This window comes from Agelaius tricolor, unplaced genomic scaffold (genome assembly GCF_023055355.1).
Source record: "Agelaius tricolor isolate 1412-34295 unplaced genomic scaffold, bAgeTri1.0.p SCAF_1, whole genome shotgun sequence".
NCBI classification, from domain to species: Eukaryota; Metazoa; Chordata; class Aves; order Passeriformes; family Icteridae; genus Agelaius; species Agelaius tricolor.
In genome coordinates, this window is record NW_027269261.1 from 100,938,852 (window position 1) to 100,966,399 (window position 27,548).

General features: G+C 37.3%; 1 protein-coding gene across 8 annotated transcripts in view; it reads left to right on the plus strand.

The window, feature by feature from the left end:
• KHDRBS2 (KH RNA binding domain containing, signal transduction associated 2) overlaps positions 1-27,548 on the plus strand; it is a 338,979-nt gene that overhangs the window by 101,617 nt on the left and 209,814 nt on the right. For all 8 annotated transcript variants that reach the window (XR_011682012.1, XR_011682011.1, XR_011682015.1 and 5 more), the window contains exon 3: positions 3,279-3,395. Coding sequence is in view for 1 of the 8 variants with exons in the window: in XM_071445617.1 (XP_071301718.1) it covers positions 3,279-3,395 (117 nt within the window). In the remaining 7 variants the exon portion in view is untranslated. The remainder of the gene's footprint in view (positions 1-3,278; positions 3,396-27,548) is intronic.

Consider the following 27,548-nt stretch of genomic DNA (forward strand, 5'->3'; position numbering starts at 1 on the left):
CAGAGGAGAAGGTTTATTCCACAGTTGTTGATACACAAAACATCATACATTTGATTATAAGTAAAGCATCCCCTGCTTTCACCTGATCATTTTCCCCTGAAGACATGCATCATCTCCCCCAGACAAATGATAAAAAAATCTAAGAAAATAATATAAAATATCTCTGCCATAAACCAGGAAGGGTTTCTGCAAGCTAGAAAGCCTAGCTTGTTCATCATGTTCATAAACATGATTGAAAAGTTCAGCCACCTATAGGAACATCTAGAAACACAACAAAATTTTTGAAATGGAAGTTTGTTTGCTCCCCAGCAGTGAAAGCTTTTTTTTAATACTCTCTCTTCTGTATGTCAGCATTTCTTAGCTATCCTCTCCTAATATGATCAGATATTATCCCAGAGACTTAGAGCTGCTATTATTTGGAGAAAATTTTACGCATGGCAGAATTGGATTGGATCTGAGATTGCAGAATAAGATTTGCAGTTACAGCTGCTGTACCACGAATGTGTGTTTGTGGGCAAGGCTCACCATTATATACAGTCCAACTGCCTGAGTTTCCATATTTTCCTTCACTGTCTCTGTGCTCAGGTTGTGTGTGTGTGCATGTGGCTGTAACTGGAACCTAAAATTTCCAGTATTAAAATTGGTTCTGCCCAGCATATCTTCATTAAAAAAAAAAAAAGAGAAATTAAGTTGTGTTTCAGATTTCCTACATTTTGGGCTGTTCACTGAAACATCCTCTTTCCTATGTGCTTCTTTTACCTATATGTGAACATGAAGTATATAATTTTTCACAAGTTACTGGGTCAAAGTTACTCTACCAGTATTTTCAGACCTTGGGCAGTTTTGGGATTATAGATTGTGCTGAGGATATCCAGTGGCTTCAGACATGCTTGGAAGACTGAGTATAACAGTAGGATGCCAGATACAGTGCCAAGGCTTTTCTGCAATTTTAGACAAAACCAAACTTAAAGCAAATCAGTTTTTTAGTTGTAAATAACTGCTTCCTTCCTCATACATGTTTTGTAGATAGTGGATGAAATGTGTCTGTCTGCTTCATAATCAATAGAGTTAAAATCCCCAGCCACTTATTTCCTGTGAAGTGATTAAAATCCACTTAGCACATAACATGGTCTATGCTGGCCATACTGCTCCTTTGCAGCAATATGTCAAGGTAATGATTATACAGTTTATGAAGTGGTTAAATATAAATGGTCAACATAAATCTTCACAGAGTGTAATTTAATAGTTTCATTCCATTCAGAGAACAAATGTAGTCAAGCTTTGGTTGGTCTTCTCATAGTTTCCTCCAAAGTTACATAATGTTACAGTTCTTTAACCTTTGAAGGGGTAACTTTTCTTAATACTAAGAAACACTGAAAGGATGCAGCAGGACATGGTTCTTGTCTGATTGATGATCTGTAAGTGTCACAAAAGATTTGGTGGTGTAACTTGTGGCACCCTCCCTTCTGCAGGTAAGAGGGTCCCTGGAGAGAAGCAAAAGCTCTGCTGTTTGCTCAGCCATCCCTAATAAACCTTACACATGGGTATATAAATGGGTGATTTTTCAAATCTTATTTCTATCAATAGATTGTGTCTTACTATCTAGTATTAAAGTTCAGTTCTTGCCATTTCTTCCTCATTGTTTGGTTTATTTTCATACAAAATTGAATAATGGATTGGAAGCCAACAACTTCTTCCAAGCTAGGTTTTCCCTGGAAGAGGCTGAGCAACAGTTGGAAGACATAGGATTGTTGATACATTGACTGGGACATTGACTGGAAATCAAGCCCTATTTTGAAGAGCTGATACCTTTTATTAAATCAACAGGTAGACTTGGAAAAAAGTAAAAATACACCAGCTTGAAAAATCTGGTTTTGGAGCTTCAAATCATGCTAAATTTTCCTGAAAATCTTACCACTTACTACTTCCCCCATGGGCACATTATCTTTTGGTTTAGGTGGCAGTAGATTTTACTGTACATACTTATTTTCCCTGTGATTACATACTGTTTTCTTAGATAGCTTAACCAGTATTTGAAAGAAGTTAAAAATTATTTTTAATTAAGACACTGGGCTAATAGCGAGCTTGGGATTTGGAGCATCTGGCGTGATTCAGCATTTGGGTGCTTCTAACATAGCTGATGCATTTGTGTTGTTACATTCTTGCTGGTTAAAGTGAAAACAAGAATATTTCCACATTTTTTCATTTTTAAAATAGAAGGTAGTGCAAAACAACGTATATTATAACATCCTTATAGACTTTTGTGTGTATTTTTGACAGCGACATTTTTGTGATTGATATTTCTTAATGTCATGTTCTTTTTCTCTGAAACAAAACCAAGGAAGTGCTGATACAATGACATCCCTCTTGTTTTGGTGGAGCTTATTCTTTGTTGACAGCCAGACCAGAATACTGTATGTTCAGACTTGAACATAATTCCAAAACATCTTAAGCAAGCGCTGATGATGTCCAGTCAGCTTCTGAATACCACATATCATAGCATTTTTAAAAGATGTTGGAAATAATAAAAAAAAAAAAATGAAGAGACTATTGATTACAGAATAAACATATTACTTAATAGACTCCTCCCTTTTTGCTTCTTTGTGTGGACATGATATTAACACCTCATTTATTTATTGTTCTGTCTTCTGATTTTCCTGTAGACATCTCTCCTCTTCAGAAAAAACTGCTGTATGTGAAGTGTGCAGTGTTTAGGAATATTAGCAGTGTGGCAAACAAAGCTGTGTTCATTTTAGAAAATGCCCTTGAATATCTACCACCATCTGTTGATTGTCATTTGTTCTGGTGCTGGCAAAACAGGGGTTTGAAGTACACAAAACAGCATTTACTTTCAAGTCGATGTGTGAAGCATCAAGTCCTAAAAATCTATCTAAAGCTCTGACTTTGCAGGATATATTACTGGCAAGTAAAGCTGGATAACTTGGGAAAGAACCTAGGCATTGTCTGAGTTTCTCCAGTACCATCTCATGAGCAAATACCTTGTTTAGCAATTCACTAAACCCAGCAGCCACTGGCCTGTCAGTCCTAGAGGGGAGCCCCCCAGGGTTCAAATAAACCATGAATGCTTTTACAGTCTTTGACACTAGATGAATTAATATCTTGTTGCTCCAGTCTTGTATCTCTGTCAATTAGGCTCAAAGCTAGGTAGGAGTATTTCTTTTAAAGGAAAGTAAAATTTTCTTGTTTAGTCATCATGTTTATTAAGCTTTTGGAAAAGTACCCGTGGGTCTAAAAGAGTTCTCTTACTTTCATTCTAGTTCAATTTTGTTGGGAAATTGCTTGGACCAAGAGGAAACTCTTTAAAGAGGTTACAAGAAGAAACAGGTGCAAAAATGTCCATCCTGGGAAAAGGATCCATGAGGGATAAAGCTAAGGTACTGTGTCTGTATTCTGGTTGCAATTAGTTGAAACATATGTTGTTTTAGGTGTTACACTTAGATTGCCTGTCTGTTTATTAATGACTCAATTAAAAGGCCTATAATAGACTCTTGACTCCAAGGCTAGTTTGTTTTTTTTCAAGTTACATAATTTGCTTAAATATAATTTTTTTCTTGCTATGCCAACCTTGCTTAGACCTTCACAGTTGCTATAGTATCACTATTATTTAAGTAATTCACCTAAAAGAGAAACCAGTTTAAAGTTCATTTGTTCTGAGTTTCTCCTGTGAAAGTGCAGCTTGTATTTATTACTGCTTTAATATTGGTGTACATAAATGAGTTTTCTCTTTTGTTTTCTGTTTCTTTAGAGGTGGGGTTTTTTTTAAATGTTGAATATTTATTCAGGGCGTAGTTCTAGGAGAAGATAACAAAGTGGACATTTTGTTTAAGTGTGTCTAAAAATGGACTATAGATAAAGAGAAAAAAAGTTTGGAATTACAGCCTGGTCAATGCCCCTAAGTAATTACTTGCAGGTAAGTCTTACTCCTCCTCAACCAGTTCCCCACCCAGTTTATAAACTGAACATGATGCTCTGTGGTATGGAATATCCCTTTGGCCAGTTTGGGTCAGCTGTCCTGGCTTTGCTCCCTCCTGGCTTCCTGTGCAGCTCCTCACTGGCACAGCATGAGACACTCGAAAGTCCTTGGATTGGGGTAAGCACTGCATAACAACAACCCAAACATTAGTGTGTTATCAATATTATTGTCATACTAAATCCCAAACACAGCAGGGTACCATTTACTAGGAAGAAAATGAATCCTATCCCAGCTAAAACCAGGACATAAGGGAAGCTTTCATGTATATTTGACCCAAAGAACAAGTACTGATTGAATTGTGATGTCTTTTAGAATCTATGGAACAGCAGTATTATGGTCAACACAGAAATAATGACTCCTAATGTCACTGTATTTTAACTGTATATAGCCTCTAGCAATGTTGTGCATTATTCTTCTTTCCTTTCTGTCACCTTTGTCATTAATCTCAGTAGCTAAAATTATGAAAGTAATAATATGCTGAAAGGAAAGACCAATCAGGATTTTTTGGTTGGCATTATTTGGTCTTGGTAATGTGTATCAGCAATCCCATAGACATTATGAGGTCTGCAATTGCAATATTAAAAAAAAATAAACCTGCAAACTAGACAAATTAGGCACACAGATTATATTTAATTTTTCAGAGTTTTCTTTATGACATTTTAGTCAGACATTTAGTGACACTTCAGTGGTGATTATAAGGTAATACATGTTGAATACACTACTGATTTTATTTCCAAGTATTGACAGATAAAATATTTTAATTACTCATGTCTAACTTCTGGAATCATAAATATTTCCTTGGATGAAAGAATGTATGTCCTGCTAAACAGCAGTCATTTGCATCAGTACTACATCTGATGCCCAGTTGCTCCACTCTCAGCCACCCCCTCAGATTATTATTGCTGAGAGCATCAATTGCCCAGACAGGGGAGTGTAAACAAGTTTAAACACATAATAGACAGATTAAGACTTCTGATTTTGAGTTTGGTCACTCTTCTGATCATATAATTTCATTTTCAGCTGATCATAGTAAACAGAGCCAGCATGGCAGGTACTACATTGACTCATGAATAAGTCAGCAGAATTTGAGAAGTTTTTAGTCCTTAAGAATAATCTGAAATTGAGTATGAGTTTCATGGAGGCTCATTCATATGAGACTGGTGTAAAAAAATGAAGTTCTAGGGTAAACTGGCATTAAATATAGCAGTCATGAAAGTAATTTCTGTAGAGAAAGGCTCATGAGCAATTTATCTTAAACCAATTTAGACATTACTGACTCAAAAGAAAACAAAATCCCTGTGCAATTACAGTGAGAGGTAGGAATTTTCTCATCCATGTACATCAGTGTTACCAGTTCCTGGCAAAAGAGTGTGAGAATAATCATGAGATGGGTAATAGTTACAATTAGCATTTCAGAGAGGCTATTCTAGTTTGAGATACTGATAAAATGTAAAGAAAATATGTTTGACTGTGAGCATAAATAATGGTGTGAATTGCTACATTGCTAAGGAAAATACAACTTGCTCTGGTTAAAACAGTTTTCTTGTCAAAAAACAAGTGCACTAGTATCATTTATGCAGTACTTTTTTACTGATTTAAATACAAATTACCAAAGTCTGGAGGCTTTTTATGGGTTTTTTGAACCATAAAAGAAATCAGTTTATGTATATTGGCTGATAGATCTTTGTTTTGCAGGAGTATTCAAGAAAAATCGATGTAATTTCTCTCTAGAAGCTAGAATTTCCTTAAAGCTGTCTATATTATGCCATGAGCCATAGCAGTTTGTAGACAGACTGCAGGCATGGGTGCTTTTCCACTCCAGTCTGCTGCAGCTGCATGCTGAGTTGCATCAGAGAAGCAGAAACAGAATTTCTGCTGAAAAGTGCTGAGTACATTTATGCCCTAGATACCTAGATACTTAAATCTTCAAAAAGAACTGATCTGCTGATTTGAGGTTTTTTTAGTGCCAAAATGACAACAGGGAAGTTTTTGGCTCAACAATGAGCTGCTCTGGCTATAGTCAGTAATTTTGGTCCTACAGAGGGGGAGTTTCTGTGTCTGAGAAGCGGATTATATCAACAGAGGTATGTCTGTTCCTCAGAATTTCCTTATCTTCTTTAAAGAAACTTGTGGGTAAATTTTAGAGGCTAAAGATTTTAGGCTGTTTTCTTTCAGAGCAACAGGGAACATTTGTTAAGAGTGACTTGAGATTTCTGAGTGTCTGCTGTGCCTACAGTGTGGGAACAGGATAGATTAAGTTGAACAGGTGATGCAGCTTACCTAAAATGTCTATTATGAACAGCTCCAATTGTGCACAAAGCACCACAGAGCTAATGTATATCACTTAACGTTTTGTTAGATGTTACTGAAGAGATGCCCAAATATAACTGCATCAGTAGTTTGTTTCTATTTTTAAAAACATTTTTATTTTAAAAGTGACCTAAAGGAATCTGTTTGGAAGAGCAGAATAACCTAAGAACAATAGAATGTTTGAATTTTGATTTAGTAATATATTAAGTGTTAGACAAAGAAAGATTTTTGGTTACTTTTCATTTTGTTGAAAAAAATGAAAAATAGTTTTTTAGCCTGCATATCTTTTCCTAAAAACTCATTGTTCATCACCTGCAAGACAGTTGGAAGACTGATCAGTTATTTAAACTAAAGGGGGTCACATTGTCTTTGCTCCAAACACATTTTTGAACCACATTTTACTTACGTAGAGTAGAATTTGGAAATTTGTGTCCTCATAACAAGGTTATTTATTAGATTTAAAAAAGCTAAAACTTTGGCTTTTACTATAGCACATGAGCTGTCAGACACACATGAAGGAAAATGTAAGTCACAGTGTTTGCATGAAATCTTCTGCAGACTAATGTATGTGGATGCTGCCAGAGAGAGAAACAGGTAACTGTCCCTGGCATCATCCTGGGGAAAGTTGGGAGAATGCTTAGAGAAAGAATTAAAACAATTCAAATTCTAATCTCTGGTGTTTGTGAACATGTGGAATGTTTGTACATGATGTGTATGGAAAGATATTTTAAAAAGGTGTAATTCCAAATTAACCAGTGGTGTGAGGGGTGTTGTTTAAGAACCAATCAGCTTCTGGGTAAAAGATCCTGTCTATAAAATATGTGTAGTTTCTAATAAAGCTCGCTTTATGCCTTCTGAGCATGGAGTCAGTGCTGCCTTCCTTTAGCCATTCATAACTCAATGGCAACAGATGTAATTGCCATTCCAATTTAAAACTTTTTTACCCAGAGAAATCCTGTCAACACCATTTCCTATTCTTCAGACTATCTGTTTATTACCCATTTGTCTCATACCTTAAACTTGCACTTAGTTATGTCATTTGTCCTGGCTATTAAAAGGATTCTGCTTTTCAAGATTCATGTTGTCTTCCTATAAAACATGAAAACTTAAGAACAAAGTTGCACTGCAGCTTTGAAAAACCTCATAAACTACTTTTCTGTGATTCAGTGTTTTATCAGCTACTGAGCACTTTTAACTGCTGCCTTCTTCAAGTTGTGGTTTTTGTTAAAACTAGCTCTTAAGGAAAGAAGAGAAAATTGCAGTCGAACTGTGTGCCTTTCTTTAATCTGTGGGTTAAGTGCTTTCCAAATAAGGTCCACTGTCACTGGACAACAGATTTCCCTGTTAAACAGAATTTGTTTCATTACCTTTTCTTTATAAAAAAACCCTAGCATTAAGAGTTTGTTTGCAACTAAAAAGATCTGAAATGAGCACACAGGGAAACTACTGAGATGCAATTATTAGCATGTTTGCTTTAGAGTGGCTTTTAACAGTTGTGTTATGTGATGGCCTTAAAAAAGATTTTGAAAATATGCCGTAGTTGCAGTGTGCACTGGTCTCTTCCCTGCAAATTCTAAGTCCTGTGAGGTAAGTCCTGCAACCTTTAAATAACTGTTTCAATATCTTACAGGATTAAGTCCATATGTTATGTGAGTAATGCCCAATAGGTTTTTGGTTTGAAACACAATGTGTTTTTTCATTAGGTCATGACTACCATGGGCATAGTGTTCTAATAGAGAAAAGTTAGTTCTTTAATAGGATTCTCTTGATTTCATTGTTTTTTCAAAAAAGTTGTAAATTAATGCTCAGATAGCCCAAAAGGGAAGAAAAATGTAGCAGGTTTTGTCTGTAGGATGTTGTGGTCCAAGAATTGCATTATATTCTTCCCCAATGCTATTGCTTCACTGAAATGTGAGATCAAAGGTGTTGTCTTTAGTGTCAGAGTTTTAAAAGCTTTTGAGTGTCACTGCCTGTCAAAATGTTTAAGATCATGCAGTAAAGGTACATATGCAGTATTTTTTCCAAGTAAGAATGTCAGCATTCTCAACAAGAATAGGAGGTTACAAAAGACTTTAGAAAGTTAAAAAAAACCAACCAAACAAAAAAAAAATCAACCAAAAATCACCTAGTGGTCGGTTGCACCACATTTTATACTGGTGCCACTCCACCTGTGCCTGTGAGGTTTTTGCTCTGGCTTATGGCAATGGTAGTTTAGCTCAGTGTGTTTCCAGTTTCCAGCAGTTTCAGCTCTTAGAGTTGGAGGTAGAAATTTGGGAACTCCTGTAAAAACTCAATTTAGCTTTTTAAAATATAACCTTTAGATTTACTTCCAGCCTGCTGGGAATTTTGATTTGGACTTTATGCAAAATCTCTGAAATGTTAATTTCTTAGGCAAGTGTTTCTGTTCCCTTGAAGTACTTCTTTTATCATATTCAGCTGGAAAATCTCTAGGGGAAACAGAGAGCAATGAGTGGCATTTAATTTAGAATACTAGCTCACAGCTAGAAGCATCAATAGCAGTTTTAAGTCATTAATTGCTGCTCACCCATTTTGTATTTTTCTGTTAGGTTTTCCTTTTTTGTGTTTAAAAGTTGTAAAGACTTTGTATTTTTATGTCTACAAACACAGCACCTTGCAGTTTACAGACATTTCACCCCACAAACAGGTTTATGACCAAGAGCAGGACTGGGCCCTCAGCTTGCCTTCAAGATGTGAGCCAAAGTTACAAGAGCACACTGCTTCTGCTGCAGTACAGTTTTTTTGTCTTCATTAAAACCTTCAGCTTCCTGCTATGAGCTGTTGTGGGGCTATAAGGACCATAACAAACAACCAGCAACAAAGAAAAATGCAAGGGAGAGGAAACAAACAAACAGCAGACCACCCCATCTTTTGAAACTGAAATCTTCAAGGACCAAAGTGTCAACAGGATGTTAACTCTAAATCCTACTGTAATCTTCATTCTCTCAGTGTTTCCTTTAAGTGAGCATGTCAAAAGGTGCCAGAGGCTTTCACAATCTAAAGCTAGGTTTTTTCTTGAAAAAAAACATTCTAAATAAAATACTTTCTCCTTATACAGAGAAAACATAAATATGTTGGCAGGCAGAGATTAAAAGAAGAGATGATCTTTATCACTGTTTCTTCCAGTGTTACTTGTATTCTACAACTTCCAGCAGCTCAACCATCCCAGTTTCTTGGAAAATACCTCTGTGTAACACCCCTCGTGAGTTGTAAAATCATTCTTTCCCCTGACAGGGGAGGCAGTGTATGGTAGATACAGATCACAGTCAATATTTCTTAGAATAGCTTTTATTCTATAAACTTTTACTGATTCTATTAAGTATTGCAGTTGTTTAGGTTTTTGCTAAAGGTGAATATTATTCTCAGAAGCTATTCACCTTATTGAGTCTCCCACCTGAACTGCAGTCTCACAATTACCTGGTTAGAGCAGCATTTGGGAAGACAACTCCAACTGTATAGTCAGAAAATAGAGGGCTTTACTGGCAGGTAGGTATTCAGAAAGTCTGTCAGAGGATCCTTTATTTCATCAGCAGCATGTGTGACCCCATAGTCTTCATCTGCATGGAGCAGGCATCTTGGACACAGGCTGAGTTCCAGACTCACACTGACACAAAGGTGCTCCATCACCAGCACCAGCAGTTTCCAGGGCTTGCCAGTCCTTGCAAGGACCATCTTTCATGCACCATCTTCTCAGCACATACTTTTCATTCCTTCGACTTTCTTCTTTATTTTTCTTGAAACTATTCTTCCATCTGAACTTATAATTGCCTATAGAATCAATTTGTGAGAAGTCAGTGGATGAGGCTTTAATGAAAAATGCTTTTTCCATTACTTCTCTTAGATGTCTTATGTCCACGCATCATCTGCCCCCTCTTATGTTTCACAGATTTGTGCAAATCAGCTTGTTTCCAGAAAATTGCTCCTTCTCTTTTTTTCAGAAAACTCCATGTTACCCAGAGTGCAACACCTAGAAAAAAACAAGTTTTCTTTTCTGCTTCTCAGCCGCATTCTTTTAACTAAATTTGTATATTTTGATATCACAGTAAACTGAGTGCTTTCAGTAATTTATCCTCCCTCTAGCACAAAGAGAATATGTTTATTCAGTGAGAGTCTTTCTAGATGGAGAGTCATAAACCTCTTATTTTCTTGTCATATCCCTTCATGTTTTGGTTTTTATGCCTCTTGCCTGTCTTCCAGGAATGTGGTGCTACAAATGATTTTGGGAAAGACAGTAGGACTGTTGTCTTTCCCAAGATCATTTGTAGCACCACATCCCTGGCAGACAGGAGCATCTTCTGTTTAATAGTTTGTGCAGGTTCCATTAGTTACCTATTTGTCTGGCTTGCTGGCTGAAGTGGAATCAAGCTCAAAAATATGAAGCCATTGAGCCAAAAGAGTTAACTGGCCCCACTGGGATAAATTCTTCCCTTCCTGATATTCAAATGATCCTATCTGCATACTTAATCCAGGAGAGGCCTTGTGATAGATCATTCCATATATATCAGAAAGCTCATCTGTGTTAACAGGCATCTCCCAGTCACTTTGGGGTTGGAACCTGGCTAGAAAGAGCAGTTTCCTCTTTTCCTTCAATTTATGCAGTTTCAAATGATCTGCAGCAGAGTAGTCCCTGGCTTTTTCAGTTTGTGCTATAAAATTTTGGAAATTCATTTGTTTCCATTTCTCTCAAGTTTGTTTCTTGGCAGTATGGATTTTTTTCCTCACAAAGGTGGTTTGTTATATTTATATCAGAGATTTACAATGTTTTCTCTGACATCTCTCTCTGAATTTTAGAATGGGTTCAAGTACATAGTCCATATTGCTGCAGAGAAAATAGCCTTTGAACCAATTCCTTTTGGGTTAAGAACAGCTCTGCTTTTTTTTAGTGGGTGGGTAACCACTCTGACCTTGCTTAGAGGAGTTAGGCTTAAGGTAAGCTTTTTGAAAGCTTTGTTATCTGTATGCACATGTGGAGAGAGAAAGAAAGATGTGTGTGATATATTGCTCCAATTCATGGTTGAGCTTTAAGTCTCTCTGTGTTAACCAGTTCCTTGTTTTTTTTTTTCTGCACAGTGACTAGGGATGTCCATCTCTTGACCATTTAAACTCCCATGCCATTTAATGTCCAACTCTTTTATCCCCAAAAGATGCACAGTCACTTCCAAAGTCTCAAGATTGATTTGTAACTCATTTCCTAAATGTTTCCACACATTGGTAGGACTTGCATTTTAAATGGAGTTGACATCATTTACATTTTAGGAGAAGTATAGCTCAAATAGCTCAAGTAAAATTACTTTGCAATTATCACCAAATTTGTCAACAATGTTCCTTTCACTTTGATATATGACCTGCTGCCTTCTCAAGTCATACTTGAATAAGCCTCCAGATCATTCCATGTCCTAAATGGGGATTTTTATTTTTCTGCTGAGTTTCATGCAGCATGTAAAGACAAAGCATAAGTACCAAATCATTCTTAGGTTTGGAAAAAGATATTATATTAGAAAAAGATAGCAGTATCAGAACCCACCAAATTACTGCTTCCTGCCCATACATGAGGCAGTGCAGCTCCTCATCTCTGTGACAGTGACTTCCTCTTTGTTTGAGTCTCTCAAGCTCTAGAAAAATATTTTCTCTAGAGATATGGCTTGTGGTTTGTGCTGCCTGTAAGCTCTGACCTGCACTTCAGAATCTAGGTCTGAAAACTGGGCACCAGGGCACTCTGTTGACTTCTCCAGTCAGATTCCAGTTCTCCTCTGCATTTTCTGCCTGGGCACTGTAGTAGTATATGAGCAGGACCTTTTTTGTCTCATTAGAGAGATCATTTATATTTCTCAGTAAGCAGCCTGTTCCTGCCCTCATGGCAGCCAGAAATTTTTTAGTTGCACTTCTGTAAAAAAACTACTTGTGAGTTTGTGTCAGGAGACTTTTACATCATTCTAATATTATAGCTAGAACCCAATTTACTACAGCTTATTTTTGTGTGATTAGATACTCACATGTACACCATGTTGGTTTCTGAAAAGAGGCATGAGATGTTGCACAAAGTAGATGTTATTCCTCAGTATTGGAGTTTCCTTTCAGTAGTACAAGGTCTGGGCTATCATCAGAGTCAGGAGTCAGCCATTAGGAACTGCTGGGTCACGGGAGCATCACATTTATTTCCTGACCACTTCTTATCCAGCGTCTCCCTGAGGCAATGGTAACAAAAAAGACCTTGGTGAAGATTGATCTGGTGGCGTTTTGCTCAGTAAATATTCCCTGGGAGAGAAAAATCCTAAATTGAACAAATGACAAACAAAACTTCATGTCCTTTTTGTCTCTCAGAGACAAATTTTGGAGTATAAACTTCAGACTGTAAATATTGGAAACAGTGTGCCTCGTTGATTCTGTAATTTATTTCTGTGTGATTTCTTGAAAAAGGGTATAAATGCCAAACAATTTGTGCAAGTTTGAGTGCTTATTAAAAGAAACCAAGCTGAAGTCTCTGATCTCTTTGATATTCTTGTTTTAATGAATTTGTTTGGTATTAAATAAAAAACCCCTTACATTTCTTCATAAACATGGAATATTTGAAGATGAGGTTTTAATTTAAATTTAAAAATTTAAATTGGCATAAAAATTGAGATTATCATATATTCCTGTGTTAGACCTGTATTAATTACAGATGAAAAATTAAAGTGCATAGATAGGTTACATGCCAAGACCGGTTAAAACAAACAGGAAAATGGGACGCTCATTTGAGTACTTTAAATGTTTGTAATTTAAATAAAATTTGAAAATTGTTGGACTATTCTTCTTCGATGCTTAAGGAAGTCAATAAGGTATTCTCTAACACTTTCAGAGTCCCACAAGTGCATTTCTTGTACTGCTGAAGCCAGTGGCAGTTTTGCCAATGACCAGTGCAAGGAATAAATCACTCTTAGTATTTAGCTGAGTGAGCAAATGAAATTCACATGCAATCTCCATATAGTTCTCTGTTAATTTTTAGACTAGAGCTCCAGTCTGAAGAGTGAGGTGTTAGAGTGGTTGTAGGGATCCAATAAGATACAGCAATGCAAGTATTCCCTGCTAGCACAATTCATGGAGTGATACAATGCTTCCATGTAATTAGCGATGACATCTTCAAAACAGAATAGCCAAGAGGGCAATTGAGCTCTGTGTTAAAAATTTCATACTCTGAAGCTGATAGTTAAGAAAATTGCATTGTCCTCACATAAGAATCACATCAGACCTCAAGCAGATGCTGTTTTATTACTGATGTCACACAGTGGTGATATTAAAAGTCTTTATCACCTCCCTTGAATGTAATGTTAAAACAGACTTACATATTCTGAAATTCTGACAGGACATTTGTAAGACTTACACTGCTGGGTTTAAAAAGATGGGACACATTCTTTTCTTTCTACAAAATCAGGCTGCTTCCAAAGGGCAAAACATTGAGGTAGTGCTTCAGCTTTATGCTTTTTAAGTTGAAGGTAATGGAAGACCATGAAACTTTAAAGGAGGCAAGGCAGAGAAGTGGCAGGAGAGCAATGGGGGAAGGGTAAAGATAGCCCTTAGCAGAGAAAAAGTTAACGTGCTTTCTGGTTTGTCAACTTGTAAATGTTTAGTATTTTTTTACCCAAAAGCAGTTTAAATTTTTTGTTTGTGGAATATTGTAAGGTTTGCTAAATATCCCAGCAAAGTAAACAAAGCTATGTACCCATGTATTATGCATTAGAAACAAGCTGCCAAGTGACTCAGCTGCCATCTCCCCTCTGTCTGCAGTAGTGCCAATTTCACACCCAAAAGTCTGAGTTTCACATCCAGACCTGTGCCAAACTCTTCTTGGTTTCAGCTCACTTGTATTTCATTGGTCAGAGACCAAGTTGGTGCTTGTTGACAGTGTCCCATGTCTGCCCCTCTCTGCGGGAGCACCCCCGTACCTCACATCTTCCAGGAGGTTTGGTTGTGTGACCATGCACCCAAATGGGCCACCCCCTGCTCCTGCACATGGCATTTGCAATCCTGAATGGCATTGTCAGGGTGAGTCCTGGCACTAATGTCCCTGCCTGTGGAACAGGCAATAAGTTTTCTTTAAAAAAAAAATGAACACAGGAAGCAATAAAGCAACATATTCATGTGTGAGAGATGGGAAGGTAAAAAAAGAGAGATAAGGAAATTAAAGTAAATTAACTCAATTGCTTACAGCAATTCGAGGGACTGAATATGTTTTCACACTGATGTTTTTTCCAATCTATACTTTTTTCAGAACAATGACTTATATTCCAAAGTATTTTATTTATCTACATGCAGCTTCATAAAGACAAGGTTTGATCTTGCTGAGTTTAGTTTTATGTTTATTATTCTTCCTGTTTTACATATAGATAAATGCAGAAAGAACTGCTTTGAAATATTTGTTGCAATTACATTAAATCCCAGTTTTCCATGCATAATGTTATCTGTACTCTTGAGGATCATGATAAATACTTTTAATATACTTTAATGGGCTACTCTTACAAGGAATTTTGCATTGCCACAATAGAGGCAGCATTGCAGTAAATTAAATTACAGTGTACACAATTAAATAGAATAATGAAAAAAAAAAATCAGTCTTGGAGCAGCAACTCTTTGGAGTCCCCTGAAATTCAATTCCACAAGAAACGTAATAGAAGAATATGGTGAGTGGAATTTAGATAGCTAAGTTAGATATTATTTACTTTGTAATATCTCCATCAGGGATTAATGTTCTCTTATTCAGTTGCATTGATTAGTCTCTGGGTCATTTTTCAGATTGATTACTGTTGTAGTGTAGCATTCCTTTTTCATTTATCTCCCCAACATCAATATAACTTCAGAGATATAACTTCATCACAGTACTGTTGTTATGTAATCCACAATCATTTGTGGCTTCTCAATAATAGCTTTAAGGAGATCTGTACAGATTTAATTTGAGTTTGTAGCCATTTATTACAAGAAAAACCACCCCATCTTTCTTTCATCTTCTTTGAAAATTCTCTGACAGAGAGGTATTCTCTGACAAGCTTCTTTCCAAGTGTGCTTGGCTGTGAGGTATGTTTCTGCTTTATCAAATATAGCTAAAGTAAGGCATATGTGCAGCTCTGACAGTTATGTTTTGAATATGCAGCAGAATCAGAAAGTATGACATTAGCATTACAAGTGAGCTAATTTGCTTTTTCCTAATTTTTGTAGTTTCTGGTTTTTTGATTGCAGGTGAACATGAATTCAGTCCAATTTGGAGCTGGCACTTGGAGTCTGCAGGATTATAAAGATTTCCTTTACTTCCCACCATTGTGTGGCTATGGCTTTATTTCTCAGAGCTTACTTTCCCTACAGTAAAAGCTCTTGTCCATCTAATTTAGAGGGGTCTGCAGAGAATTAATTTGTTGATAATTATAAATCTTACAAATGTGGCATGTTAATACACTAAATTCAGAGTTTTCTGAGTTAAGATGAATGAGTTGTTATCCCTACAGAATACATCCCATACCTAAGGACATCTGTGGATGTGCTCAAGGCTTTCAGGCTCTTTTGCCTATTTTTATTGATATGATATTGTATCTATATGTGAACTCAGATATTCCTTTGGTTTAGATCAGATCAATTCCATTTCTAATACAAAATAGAATGCTTCTTTTGTTTTCAGAATTTGTGGAGGAGTCAAGAGGGGTAGCAGTTAATGATTAAAATCAACAAAAAAGCCTTGCCCTAATCTCTGCCTCCTGTCATCTTCCTCCTTCCGCAGTCTCTGAGAAATTTCTTGGAAACCAAATCTTTAGTAGTAACTCTAGCACTTGCTGGACCCTGATATCAGAAACTGTGTTTAGAGGACATAGGAACACAGCTGGGATGTTTTTAGTTTATGAATGTGCAAGTGCTTTGCTGAATTTTGGCCTTACAGGCAAATCTTCCCTTCCTGTGCTTACAAACCCTGCTGTGAAAGTCAATGGCTGCACTGTGTGTTTTGGTGCTTCAACAGATGAATGATTTAGGGGGTGTCTATAAACTCTAAAGGATCCACTTAAGAGTAATTTTTATGAAGTGAGGAGGAAAATTAAATAAAAAACTTACCTGTTTTTCTGTCTAGCAGCAGGTTCTGCTTCATCTCCTCCTATGTTAAAAAAGTCTTTTACCAAATGCTTATCTGGCATGAGAGAGAAAAAAAATAATTTTTTTCTTTGTATTATGTTGGTTATCTTTCTCCAGGGGTCTGTTTACAGAATGAGGGATATAGGGAATGTCCAACAAGTCTTACTTCCTTAATTAAAAATATAATTAGCCATCTATATAACTTTCAACTCTAGTGTAACACTGGTTATATTGAATCTCTAGCTGTTAACAGACTTGATCCAAAGGTATATATGTAAGTCCAAAATTAATGTTTCACATTTGTTTAAATTGATGTAGCAAATGTGTACTCTTGAATAGTTTGACAATAAATTATTAATTCTGTTTTACTATTTCAAGGCCAAATCCTGGGTGTCAACAGTTGCAAACAGAATTAATATTTTAGTTTTTCTTTTGAAGATTTAGCTGCAATTGCTAAAAAATGCTCCACAGAAATGAATTCCTTGCAATCATCACCCAGTTAGATATAGGAAGCTTTTTCTTCAACTACTTTTAAGTAGAAGGCTCAATCATGATGCTGAAAAGTGTGTGGTAAAAAAATGATGTGATATTTTTCCTTGTTTAGGGCAAATTTGGGAGAAAACCTTCAAAAGGGGCCTCCTCCAGAAAGCAAACCCCTACGGCCCCTCCCCACAACCAGTTAGGGAAGGATTCCTCAGAGAGAAGTGGAAAGAACCTGTTTATTTAACAGGCACAGCACCTCCCAGCACACAAAATGAACGATACCAGATGATACCACTATTTCACCACTCTGAAAAAGATGACAAATTCAGAAAGTCTCTCCTGGGGATGGTCACTCTGTTCTCAGTCCCTCCAGCGCTGGGGCAGCTGCTGCAGCCACAGGGTGCAAACTCTTGGTGTTCCCACGTCCCAGTCCAGAGCAGGTTTGAGTGGTTCCAAGAAAAGGGAAAGAAAAACAGTCCAGGAAAAATTCAGACTGCTTAGCTAAACTAACTAATGAGCAGAAGCAAAAGCAAGAGCAAAGCAAAAGCAGCACTATGTACTGCCCCATCTGTGTGCCACTGACTGTGAGGGAGTGAGCAGGCTGATAACAAAACAAAACTTCGCTCTTCAGAGCTGGTCTTGAAGGCACAGAACATAATATCCAGCATAAAGAGAACACACGAATGGGGATACAAGAATCATTATGTCGCCCTAGGACAATACTAAACCTTGAAATTTTTATTTTTTTTTTGCCCCCTTCATGATCCAGAACCTGGATAATTTGAGATGAGTACCTAATTGTAGCTTTCCAGTAGCTGAAGCGAACCTACAACAAAGCTGAAGAGAGATTATTCACTTACAAGAGCCCATAGTGACAGGACAAGGGGTGATGGCTTCAAACAGAAAGAGGGTGGGTTTAGATTAGATATTCAGAAGAAATTCTTTACTGTGAGGGTGGTGAGACATGAACAGGTTGCCTAGGGATGTTATGGATGCCCCATCCTTGGAAGAGTTCAAGGCCTGTTTGGATGAGCCTCTGACCAATCTGGTCTAGTGGAAGATGTCCCTGCCCATTGCAGGGGGTGGGAACTGGATGATCTTTAAGATCCCTTCCAAACCAAACCATTCTGTGAGTCTATGACAGTGATATGAGTCCCTATGTTTTACAATCCCTGTATTTGAAACTGTGGTCTTTGGTGTTGTCTGTTTTGTGCCACCTTCTCTCTTTTCTTTCTTATTACATCAGCAGTGCGACATATTGAATCTGCACATTTGCTTTCTTCTTTCATGATACAGACAGCTCTCACTGCTTCCTATTCTGAAGTTTGTAGGGGAAACACTATTATATATTCTGCAAAAAAAATTTAAAAAATATAGTAGCTGAACTTATAAAATGTGGAGTTTTTTAATGAGGTTCACATACAGTAACTGCTGTGGTTTGTTTCTTTAGGGTTTACCCTTTATTACTTTTCTGCTTAATGTACAAAATATACAATATGCATTATGATCTACAGATGCATGCCCAGATAAAATAGTTTTAATGCAAGTTCACTATTAAATGAAGATGGCACATTCATTTCATTGAAGTATATCAGCTAGAATAGTTTATAAAAGGTTCCAAAAGTGCTTGAAGTATAGCGAAAAAGATGTTATCCAGTGTTAGGACTAAATGGAATTTTGGCCTAATACATCTACAGAAATACATTTCAAATGTATACTGGCAATCTGTTAATTAAGGGAATAATCTATAGTTAAAAATAGATGAAAGGATTTTACATGTGTAGCACAAAAATGCAGCAAAGCCTGCTATGTAAACTTAAATTACTTTTTTCACATGGGCTTCAATGAAAAAGGGCTTATGTTAGATCATAGACCATGTTATTTGTTGTATGGACTTTAGTTTCCAAACTGGGCTTCTCCATGTCACAACTATAAATTTTGCTCTTAATATATAGCAATAAGGGCAAATTTTCACATTTTGTTTTATGCTATTTGTAGAATGTAGTTCAGCAGTGAAATCTAGGAGATGTACTACAATGAATTATTAATTCATCTAGTGTCATTTCCTGGCTCTGGAAATAGTATTCAGTGGTTTATAAAATTGAGAGGAGAAAGAGGAGCAAATTATATTCTTGGATAATTGAAAAAGCTAATGTGATTGAGGAGAGAATTTGTTTCTCTCACACATAAGTTATCACTGTATACCATGAAATACAGTATCAAATCACTCTTCATAATATATTGGCTAGCATAGAAGCATATGTTATGTGTCTCCATTCAGCATGCCTAATTAAATTTTGCTAAAATATTTGTGCAAAGATTTTTTGTTGCATTGGATGAGGAAATGTCATTAGAAAGAAAAAAGCGAAAAAAGCACAACTGTCTTGTGTCTTTGGAATATATTTTATGTATGTTTATGAAAGTTTGGGAGGAGTATTGTAGGCAAGTATAAGAAGAGATTCCAGATACCAGGAAGGAAATCCAAGACTATTTTTAGATAAGAATTGCAAAAAAAGCTATAACAGGTGGGTCCAATCTAATGACTTTTCCTATCTTGAGTTTGATTTATTTCTTTCATTTTCTGTAAGTTAAAGAAAAGGGTTAATAGACTTAAAGGAAGCATCATTGCATTAAGGCTCAAATATTATGGGGCATGAAAAGCTGGGATTTCTTCCATGCACCATGACATATTTATGATAGTTTGTTCCTTTATTTCTGTGATTTTTGATGTATGTTCTCATTTTAATTTGTAGAAAAGTCATTCTTTATATGTTGAGTTTGCCACAGTTGAGTGTCATTAAGAAGATGCATGTGCTTCTGGAGTAATATGAGTGTATCTGAGTGACTGGAAATGTCAGCAATTATTCTGTTGCCTTTTGGCATCTCAGGGGATAAAACCCAAAATGCTGACACTACACATAAAATGATAATTCTATACTGTTTATTCTTTTATACTTTTTTTAGATGTCTTTGGTGACTGAGTTGCAGTAGTTGGAACTTTGAGCTGCTTGTAGTTTTTTATGTGTTTGGGTTTTGTTGGTCTTTTTTGTTGTTGGGGGGTTTTTTAAGTAGAATTTTATTTCTGTCCTGTTTATTACTTTATTCTCAGTTCAAAAACATTGTGTTATTTAATCTGGACAATGTCTAACCCTTTAGATAGATTGTTCTTTTTGTACTTGCACAGTCCCTGGTGTGGGCCTGACATGGATATGCTGAATTCCTCAAACAACATTCACGTCTCTGAAGTTTCAGTAAACTCAGACATAAAAGAAAGGGGAAACTTCCCCTTTTCCATGCACTGCTATTCACATCACTACAGGTGAACTCATTGCTGCATTCTGCCATCCTTCAGGCAAGGCTGTTGCTCTGCTGGCTAGCCCAGGAGTGAGCAGTGTTCTTATTTAGCTAGGTGTGACCACATTTGCATAAGGACCTCAAGCTGCTTCTTTAGGCCAGTAGTGCTAATGTATCACTGTGAAGTAAAGTGAAATAGTTGGGTGAGAACTTGGACATGAGCAGGTAATGTGCACTTGCAGTCCAAGCACATCCAGGGCTGCATTAAAAGCAGCATGGCCAGCAGGGCAGTGGAGAGGATTCTGCCCCTGACTCCACTCTCATCAGACACCTACTGTGTCCAGCTCTGGGCTTCCCAGCATACAAAACACGTGGACATGTTAGAGTGGCTCCAGACCAGGTCAGAGAGCTGGACCACCTCTCCTACAGAGACAGGGTGAGAGAGCAGGGGCTGCTCAGCCTGGAGAAGAGAAGGCTCTGAGGAGATCTGCTTATGTTTTTCCTCCATATAAAGGGGGCTTGCAAATCAGACACAGAAATCCTTTTTAGCTGAGCCTGTAGTGACTGTACAGGGGACAGTGTATTTAAACTGAAAAAGGGTAGATTTAGACTGGGGTTTAGGAAAACATTTTTTTATGATGAGGGTGGTGAGGCACTGGAACAGGTTGCCCAGAACAGTTCTGGGTCCAGGTTGCCCAGAGCAGGTCTCCATCCCTGGAGGTGTTCAAGGCCAAACTGACTGGGGCTTTGGGCTTTGAGCAACCTGGTCTGATAGAAGATGTCCCTGCCCAATAACAGACCACTTGGAGGTAGAAGATCTTGAAGGTCCCTTCCAACTCAAACCATTCTGTTATTCTATGATAAAAATACAGATTTAATTTGGGAAGGCATAAAGATGTCTGGGTGTGCAACACCCAGCCTAAATGTTTATGTCTATCCTAAGGAATAGTGAGAGCATAAAGCCTGGATTTGAATTTGAACCCATATTTAAATAAAGTCCTGATATGGTTGGGTAACTTCTTCAGTGACCTTGGAAGGGGTTCAGTAGAAGGAAGTCTCAAATGTAATTTATTTGCATTCTGCTTTTGCTGCTCAAATAGATATCAATGTAGAAAATCTCTATTGTCTCAAATTTTATGTCTGAAAAAAGTCAGTAGTATAGTTTTCAGTTTTGCACATGATTCTTACCTAGTTAGATTATTATTATTTCCAGATCTTCCCACTCTTTTTCCTGTATCATAGTTTTTAGTGTATTCATATGCATATCAAGATCTCATTAATAGGTTTGAGTGGGATTAATTTTTGACAGGCTAGAGTGTCATCATTGCAGAGAACATTTTTTTTGAGCCTGAGAAAGACAGGGGTTTTGTAACAACAAAAAAAATTACTTTTTTCTTACCTTAATCAGGTACTAAGATCAATGTTGCCAAGTTGAGTAAAAATTGTAGCTCCTAAGAAAAAATAACAGTTCCTAAGTACTAGATTACTGTTTATAGTTTTCTAAACGTTTATTAAAAAATAAAAAATAGTCTACTTGGCTCTCATTGATTATGATCATGTACAGAAGAACAAAACAAATCTCAAATTGCAGTTATTACATAATTGTATATCATTAATTTATATATTTTTAAACTTTTGACTGTCTTCTACAGTGAAAAATGGTATTTATCTCAATTTTTAATTGCCCTACTGACCTTTATTTTTCTGTTTTTCCAATATCCTTTGAATATGAATATAATTTTAAAAGTGATTCCAGTGCTCTTATTAGGCATCTCATAAATGTATGTTTCTGGCAGACTACTGGTTTAGGTGCTCAGCCCTTAAATACTGAATGCTGCATTTCCATTTAGTTGTGACATGGATAGGAATGACTTGTCAAGTAGTTTTTGTAAAAATGACATTGCTGAGTACTTTTGCAACATAATAAAAAGAAATTTGAAATATAAAGTCATACTTTCTTAGAGAATATGTAGGTTGCAATACGGTATAAAATATTCTGCAGAATAGCATATTACTTTCTTTTGAATTTTGATGTGAACTCTGAAACTAAAGATGTTTTCAAAAACAGAAAATAATAATATTTTTAATAACATCAGTTTTACATTATAGATTTCTGAAAAAAAAATTAGGTATTGTGCAACATAAATAGCAACATATTTAGCCACAGTAAAAAGTAATAATTTAATTAATATGGACATAGTGTTATTTCTCTCATGGTACATCAGAAAACTAAGACTTCTAGAAAAAATCTAATAAAGCTAGTAAGTGTATGTGGATTTAATCCAAGAAAAAGAATACTGTCTACTGGAGGTTGAATAATGTGTAATTTGGGAAAAAAACACAACCTCCTACCTGCCAAGGTCATGAAAGCCTTGGAATTTTTTTTATTTTTTTTATTTTTTAATCAGGGTGCTGCTCTGCTTCCACTTTTGCAGTCCATCTTCTGCACTGCTGATGACCAAACAAAGTTTTGGCCATCTTATCTAAATTTCTGCTGTGCCTAAGTTCAGCTCCTGATTCAAATGCATAAATGGAAAATGGCTATATGGCAACAAAGTGCATAAACCCTTGTTGGAATGGGTGGAGATAGAAGGAGCACCGTTACTAGGGTGCAATTATGTCTTCATGTGACAAAATACAGACATCTGTCTTAAGGCAAGCTGAATTATTCTCTGGTCAGTGTTGAGTGTTGATTTGCTTAAACATGAGTGTCTAGAGCCATTTAAAGTACCTGAGGGTATCTCATGTGCCCTGTACTCTGAACTTCGACCTTCGTGTCCCACACACTCCCTTCCCACCTTTTATGTTTGTTAAACTTCTCATACCCGCTGGTGTGTCCTGGCATGTTCTGTGCTCTAAGCCTTGCACTGCTTGGATAATTGCCTGTCTTGTCTGTAATATGGTTTTTGGCATACAGCTAGGATTGTGGACCAATTATTTTATCAAAATTGAGGGGGTTATTGTACTTCTGTGGCTACTGCTAATTTCCTAAATTCTTTTTCATTTCTTCTGGCTAGGTTTTATTTGTCTCCCAGTTACCCTTACCTGGATATCCCTTTGTTTCATATAATGTTCAGAAATATCTAAATCCTTCTTGTACCCCTGATGTATACCATGAGTGCCAGTTTCATCATGTCTGGATATTCAAACAGAGTTGCTTTAGTATCTGGTTTGCAGTTTCTCTGTGTTTTCAGTCCCTAGTTTTACTGCTAGACCGAACTTCTCAGTCTTCTAGACATTTTGCCAACTATTCAGCAGTATTCATTTCAGGCCACCAGCATTGCTACTGTGTACACAGCAGTTGTCTTACTTGCTGCATCCTTTCTTGTTGTGCTTGAAAGCCCTTTTCTCTTCTCTAATCCTTGGGCTTTGGCAGCCTGAGGCTCAGAAGAGGAGGCATGGTGCCAAGTTCTCACAAGCTGTCGATCTTGATTTCCAGAGCAAGCCCTCTGAAGGGTGCTGTGGATAACGTGGGCAGTGTTAGGCAGCACAGCTCCGTGGTGTTTCACATGCACACGCTGTTCACATTCCCAAAACCCACTGGGCATTGGCAGCAGCTGCTGTGCCATTGCTCTGCCGCCTGTCTGTCGGCAGCCCCAGGGGAGGGTCTTCCACAGCACGTGCAAGGAGACATGGCTCTGCAAGTTCACAGAGTTTGTAATTTCATTGAGGAAATTGTCTTTAAAAGCGTAGTATTCCGCATGAGAATCCAGACTTTCCTCCAAGAATTTATTGCTTAAAAAAAGAGGTACAGAATGGCACTTCCTCCTTGGTGAGGAAGGAAAAGTCAGTCCAACAGTTGCCTGCAGCCTCCTGACCAGTCAGCAGTGCCATAAAAATCCCACTGGAGGATTCTGGAAATCCTGGGAAGGTGAAGTGGCAGAAGATGGCTTAAAGTGTAATTCAGTAGATACAAGGCACCATCCCTCAAAACCAGTATATACAAATAAACATCAAAGCCTTATCAGAAGTGTCTTTACACTTGGGCCTGTTCCATGGAGTAGCTCTTCCCTATTTTCAGTTTCTCTTTCTTGATAGACAGAAGGCACTTACTGATTCTTGGCCAGACACTCGTCTGAGAAACTTTTAAGATATTCCAGAATACTTAATTCATTTATTTTTGCCTACATAGAATAACTATAAAGCAGTAACAATATCCTCAGTGCCTGTAGTCAGGAAAATATTCATGACACTTGCTTGGGAGCATGGCTGATAAACCTTTCTTGTGAATTAAACATTTTTCTGCTTCCTTTAGTTTTGAGCAATTCTCCTCCTCAAGCATGTATCAGATACTCTACTGTCTTTTGAGTCTGAGTGGTATGGATAAAAACATTTTTTAAGTAAGTTGGGGTATTCATCTGAGTAATTATCTTTACTGATTTTTACCATTCTCTTTAAGGTGGAGGTGGTGAAAGAGATTTTTAGTGTATACTGTTCATGTATACTGATACGTATTTCTAACTGAGGAAAACTTGCATGCCATGGAATCCAGAATTTATATTGGAAGTGGTCTGTACAGCTGTGGTGTAAGGTCATAGGAAAGACTAAGGCCTGTTCTCCTCACCCTCTTTTCTGACAGTTTGAAATAAGTGTTGTAATAAAGGGGTAAATTTGGAAAATGTCCTCTCAAACAACAGACATGCTTAGGTCAGAAGATCCTGTTTTTTGTTTTGCATCTGCTCACTGATTTTCATCTAATGAAAATCTGCTAGATCAACATCATCCCCTTCCATCCCACAAGCAATCTAACAGGTTTATTGACCTGCCCATTACAATGCTGTGCCTATTCTGTTATTTCCCTTGCATATTCTGTAATACTTCACATTACATTCTCAAGTCGAATTCGAATTCATTAAGAAAAAAAAAGGTCTGGGATATGAGAAATAGGGATTCATAAACCTAGGAATGAGTACTATAAAAATGCTTGTGTAATTTTAAAAGAGGAGTTTACCTTTTAACATAGCTAATTAGAACAAAAAACAGAGAAGAACTAATGACCAAGGACATGTTCACTTAATTTCCAGAAAGCTGATAGCACTCCACCAGTGTCAAGGGGAACTTTGGAGTTTTGATGTCTTCATGGAAGCACTTAGTTTTAGAACACCTGGGTACAGGGCAGGGTGCTGGGGAAAGATAGGCTGGATATTTATTTACAGAGTGTTGTGGTTTAACCCCAGCCAGCAACTCAGCACCACCCACTCACTCCCTGAGTGGTGGGATGGGGGGACAGAATCAGAAGGATAAAAATGAGAAAACCCCATGGTTTGAGATTAAGACAGTTTATGAGTAAAGCAAAAGCCACACATTCAAGCCAAATAAACTAAGGAATTAATTTACCACTTCCCAGGTGCTCAGCCTTCTCCAGGAAAGCAGGGCTCCATCACATGTAAGGATTACCTTTGAAGAAAGCTGGAGAGGGACTTGGAAGGCATGTGGGGATAGGACATGGAACAACAGCTTTAAACTGAGAGTAGTTTTAGCTTGGATGTTAGGAAGAAATTCTTTACTGTGAGGGTGGTAAGACAATGGAATGGATTGCCTGGAGAACTCATGGACTCCTCATCCCTGTAAGTGTTCAAGTCCAAGTTGGATGGGGCGTTGAGCAACCTGGTCTGGTGGGAGGTGTCTCCCCTATAGCAGGAGGCTTGGAATTAGATGGTCTTTAAGGTCCCTTCCAAACCACACCATTTTATCAAGACCATCATAGTTTCAAACATCCCTCCATTTTTTTTCTTCTTCCCCCAGCTTTATATGCACAGCATGATGCCGTATGGTGTGGAATGTCTCTTGCATCAGTTGGGATGAGCTGTCCCGGTTGGGTTATGTCCCTCCCAGCTCCCATGCACCTCCAGCCTCCTCACTGGTGTGGTTGGCTGATAAGCAGAAAAGGCCTTGGCTCACTGCTCAGTTATAGCAAAAGCATCTCAGTATTGCCAACAGTGCAGCATGGTCCAGAGCATTGCCAAAATACCTCACGCTGTGAAGAAAATTAGTTCCATCCCAGCCCACACCAGTACTGGTGGAGCAGGCTGAGTGAAACAGGGTGAGTTTATAGGTCTTCTTTATTCATCCCTTTTCTTGAAGCTGTTTCAGTATTTGATCAAATTTTGCTAGAAAACTTTAGAATCACATTCAGCAATACCCCTGCTAGTCAGCTTTTGCTGATTCCTTGTGCCTAAAATGCTCATACACTCCAGAAAGTCAAATAACATTCTGGTCAATAAACACTAGGGAAATTCAGCTCACTAGCTGATTCCATCTAAAGGCATTGACATCAAAGAATCTGCTGCTAGATATTTGGGAGAAAAAAGCAAATTATTAACACCTCATGGGACAACTTGGTGAAGTGCAGGTTTGGCTGGTGTAGGTCTGAATCTAGTCCAAATTGGATACAATGCCACAATGTCAAAATCAGACTATGTAGAAACACAACAGAAAAAATCTCCATGTCACAGCATGCTGGGTGGGCTGACAGACTCTGGGCCCTGTCATCTGAGACTGAAATTCATGGTGCTATTTTCCAGAGGATAAATGCTATTACATTTTTGTTGAGAAGTTTCTCCTCCTTTTGAGATGTGAATGGATCCACACTTGATAGGTTTTAAAATTATTATCCCTTTTTTCTTAAAGCTAAAACCCAATTATGCAAGTAAATTAAAGTTTAATTTACCCAAGTAAATTGAATACTCATTGAAGATTATTTACGTAGCTCTAGGTCATACCCATAAATTTGAGACCTTTCAAACCAGAATCTGTGCCATTACTACCATGTTAACAAATTCATCTATGTAATTTAATATAAGCAATAAGACCCTTTAAAAATATAAAATTACTTCAGACAAGAATAGTAATATTTTTGGTTTTTCAGAATAATCCTAGAAAACTGAAAAGTGTTAAGCCCTTTTGTGTCTAAAGGAGGCTTTTTCTTTGTCCATCCTGCTCTTGGTAAAACCAGGGATGTATTGGAAATTGCTGCATTCATTAATTCCTGCTTGTACAACTTGGTATGTTGTTTCCTATTTCCTTGTACTTCTAGTGACCAGATAACTTCCAGGCAATTTAAGAAATCACTTAAGAAAGGTTAGCCATTTAAGCAACAGTTCTTTATTCTTTAGGTGTTTAAATTGCTATGACCTTCTCAGCAGTTAACATATTGGACTTTCCTAGGTACTTAGAAGGTAATTGGGTTTTAGCTTTAAGAAAAAGAGGGATAATTTCAAAACCTATCAAATATGGATGCATTCACTTCTCAAAAGGAGGAGAAACTTCTCAACAAAAATGTAATGTCATTTATCCTCTGGACAATTGCATCATGAATTTCAGTCTCAGATGACAGGGCTCAGAGTCTGTAAGCCCACCCAGC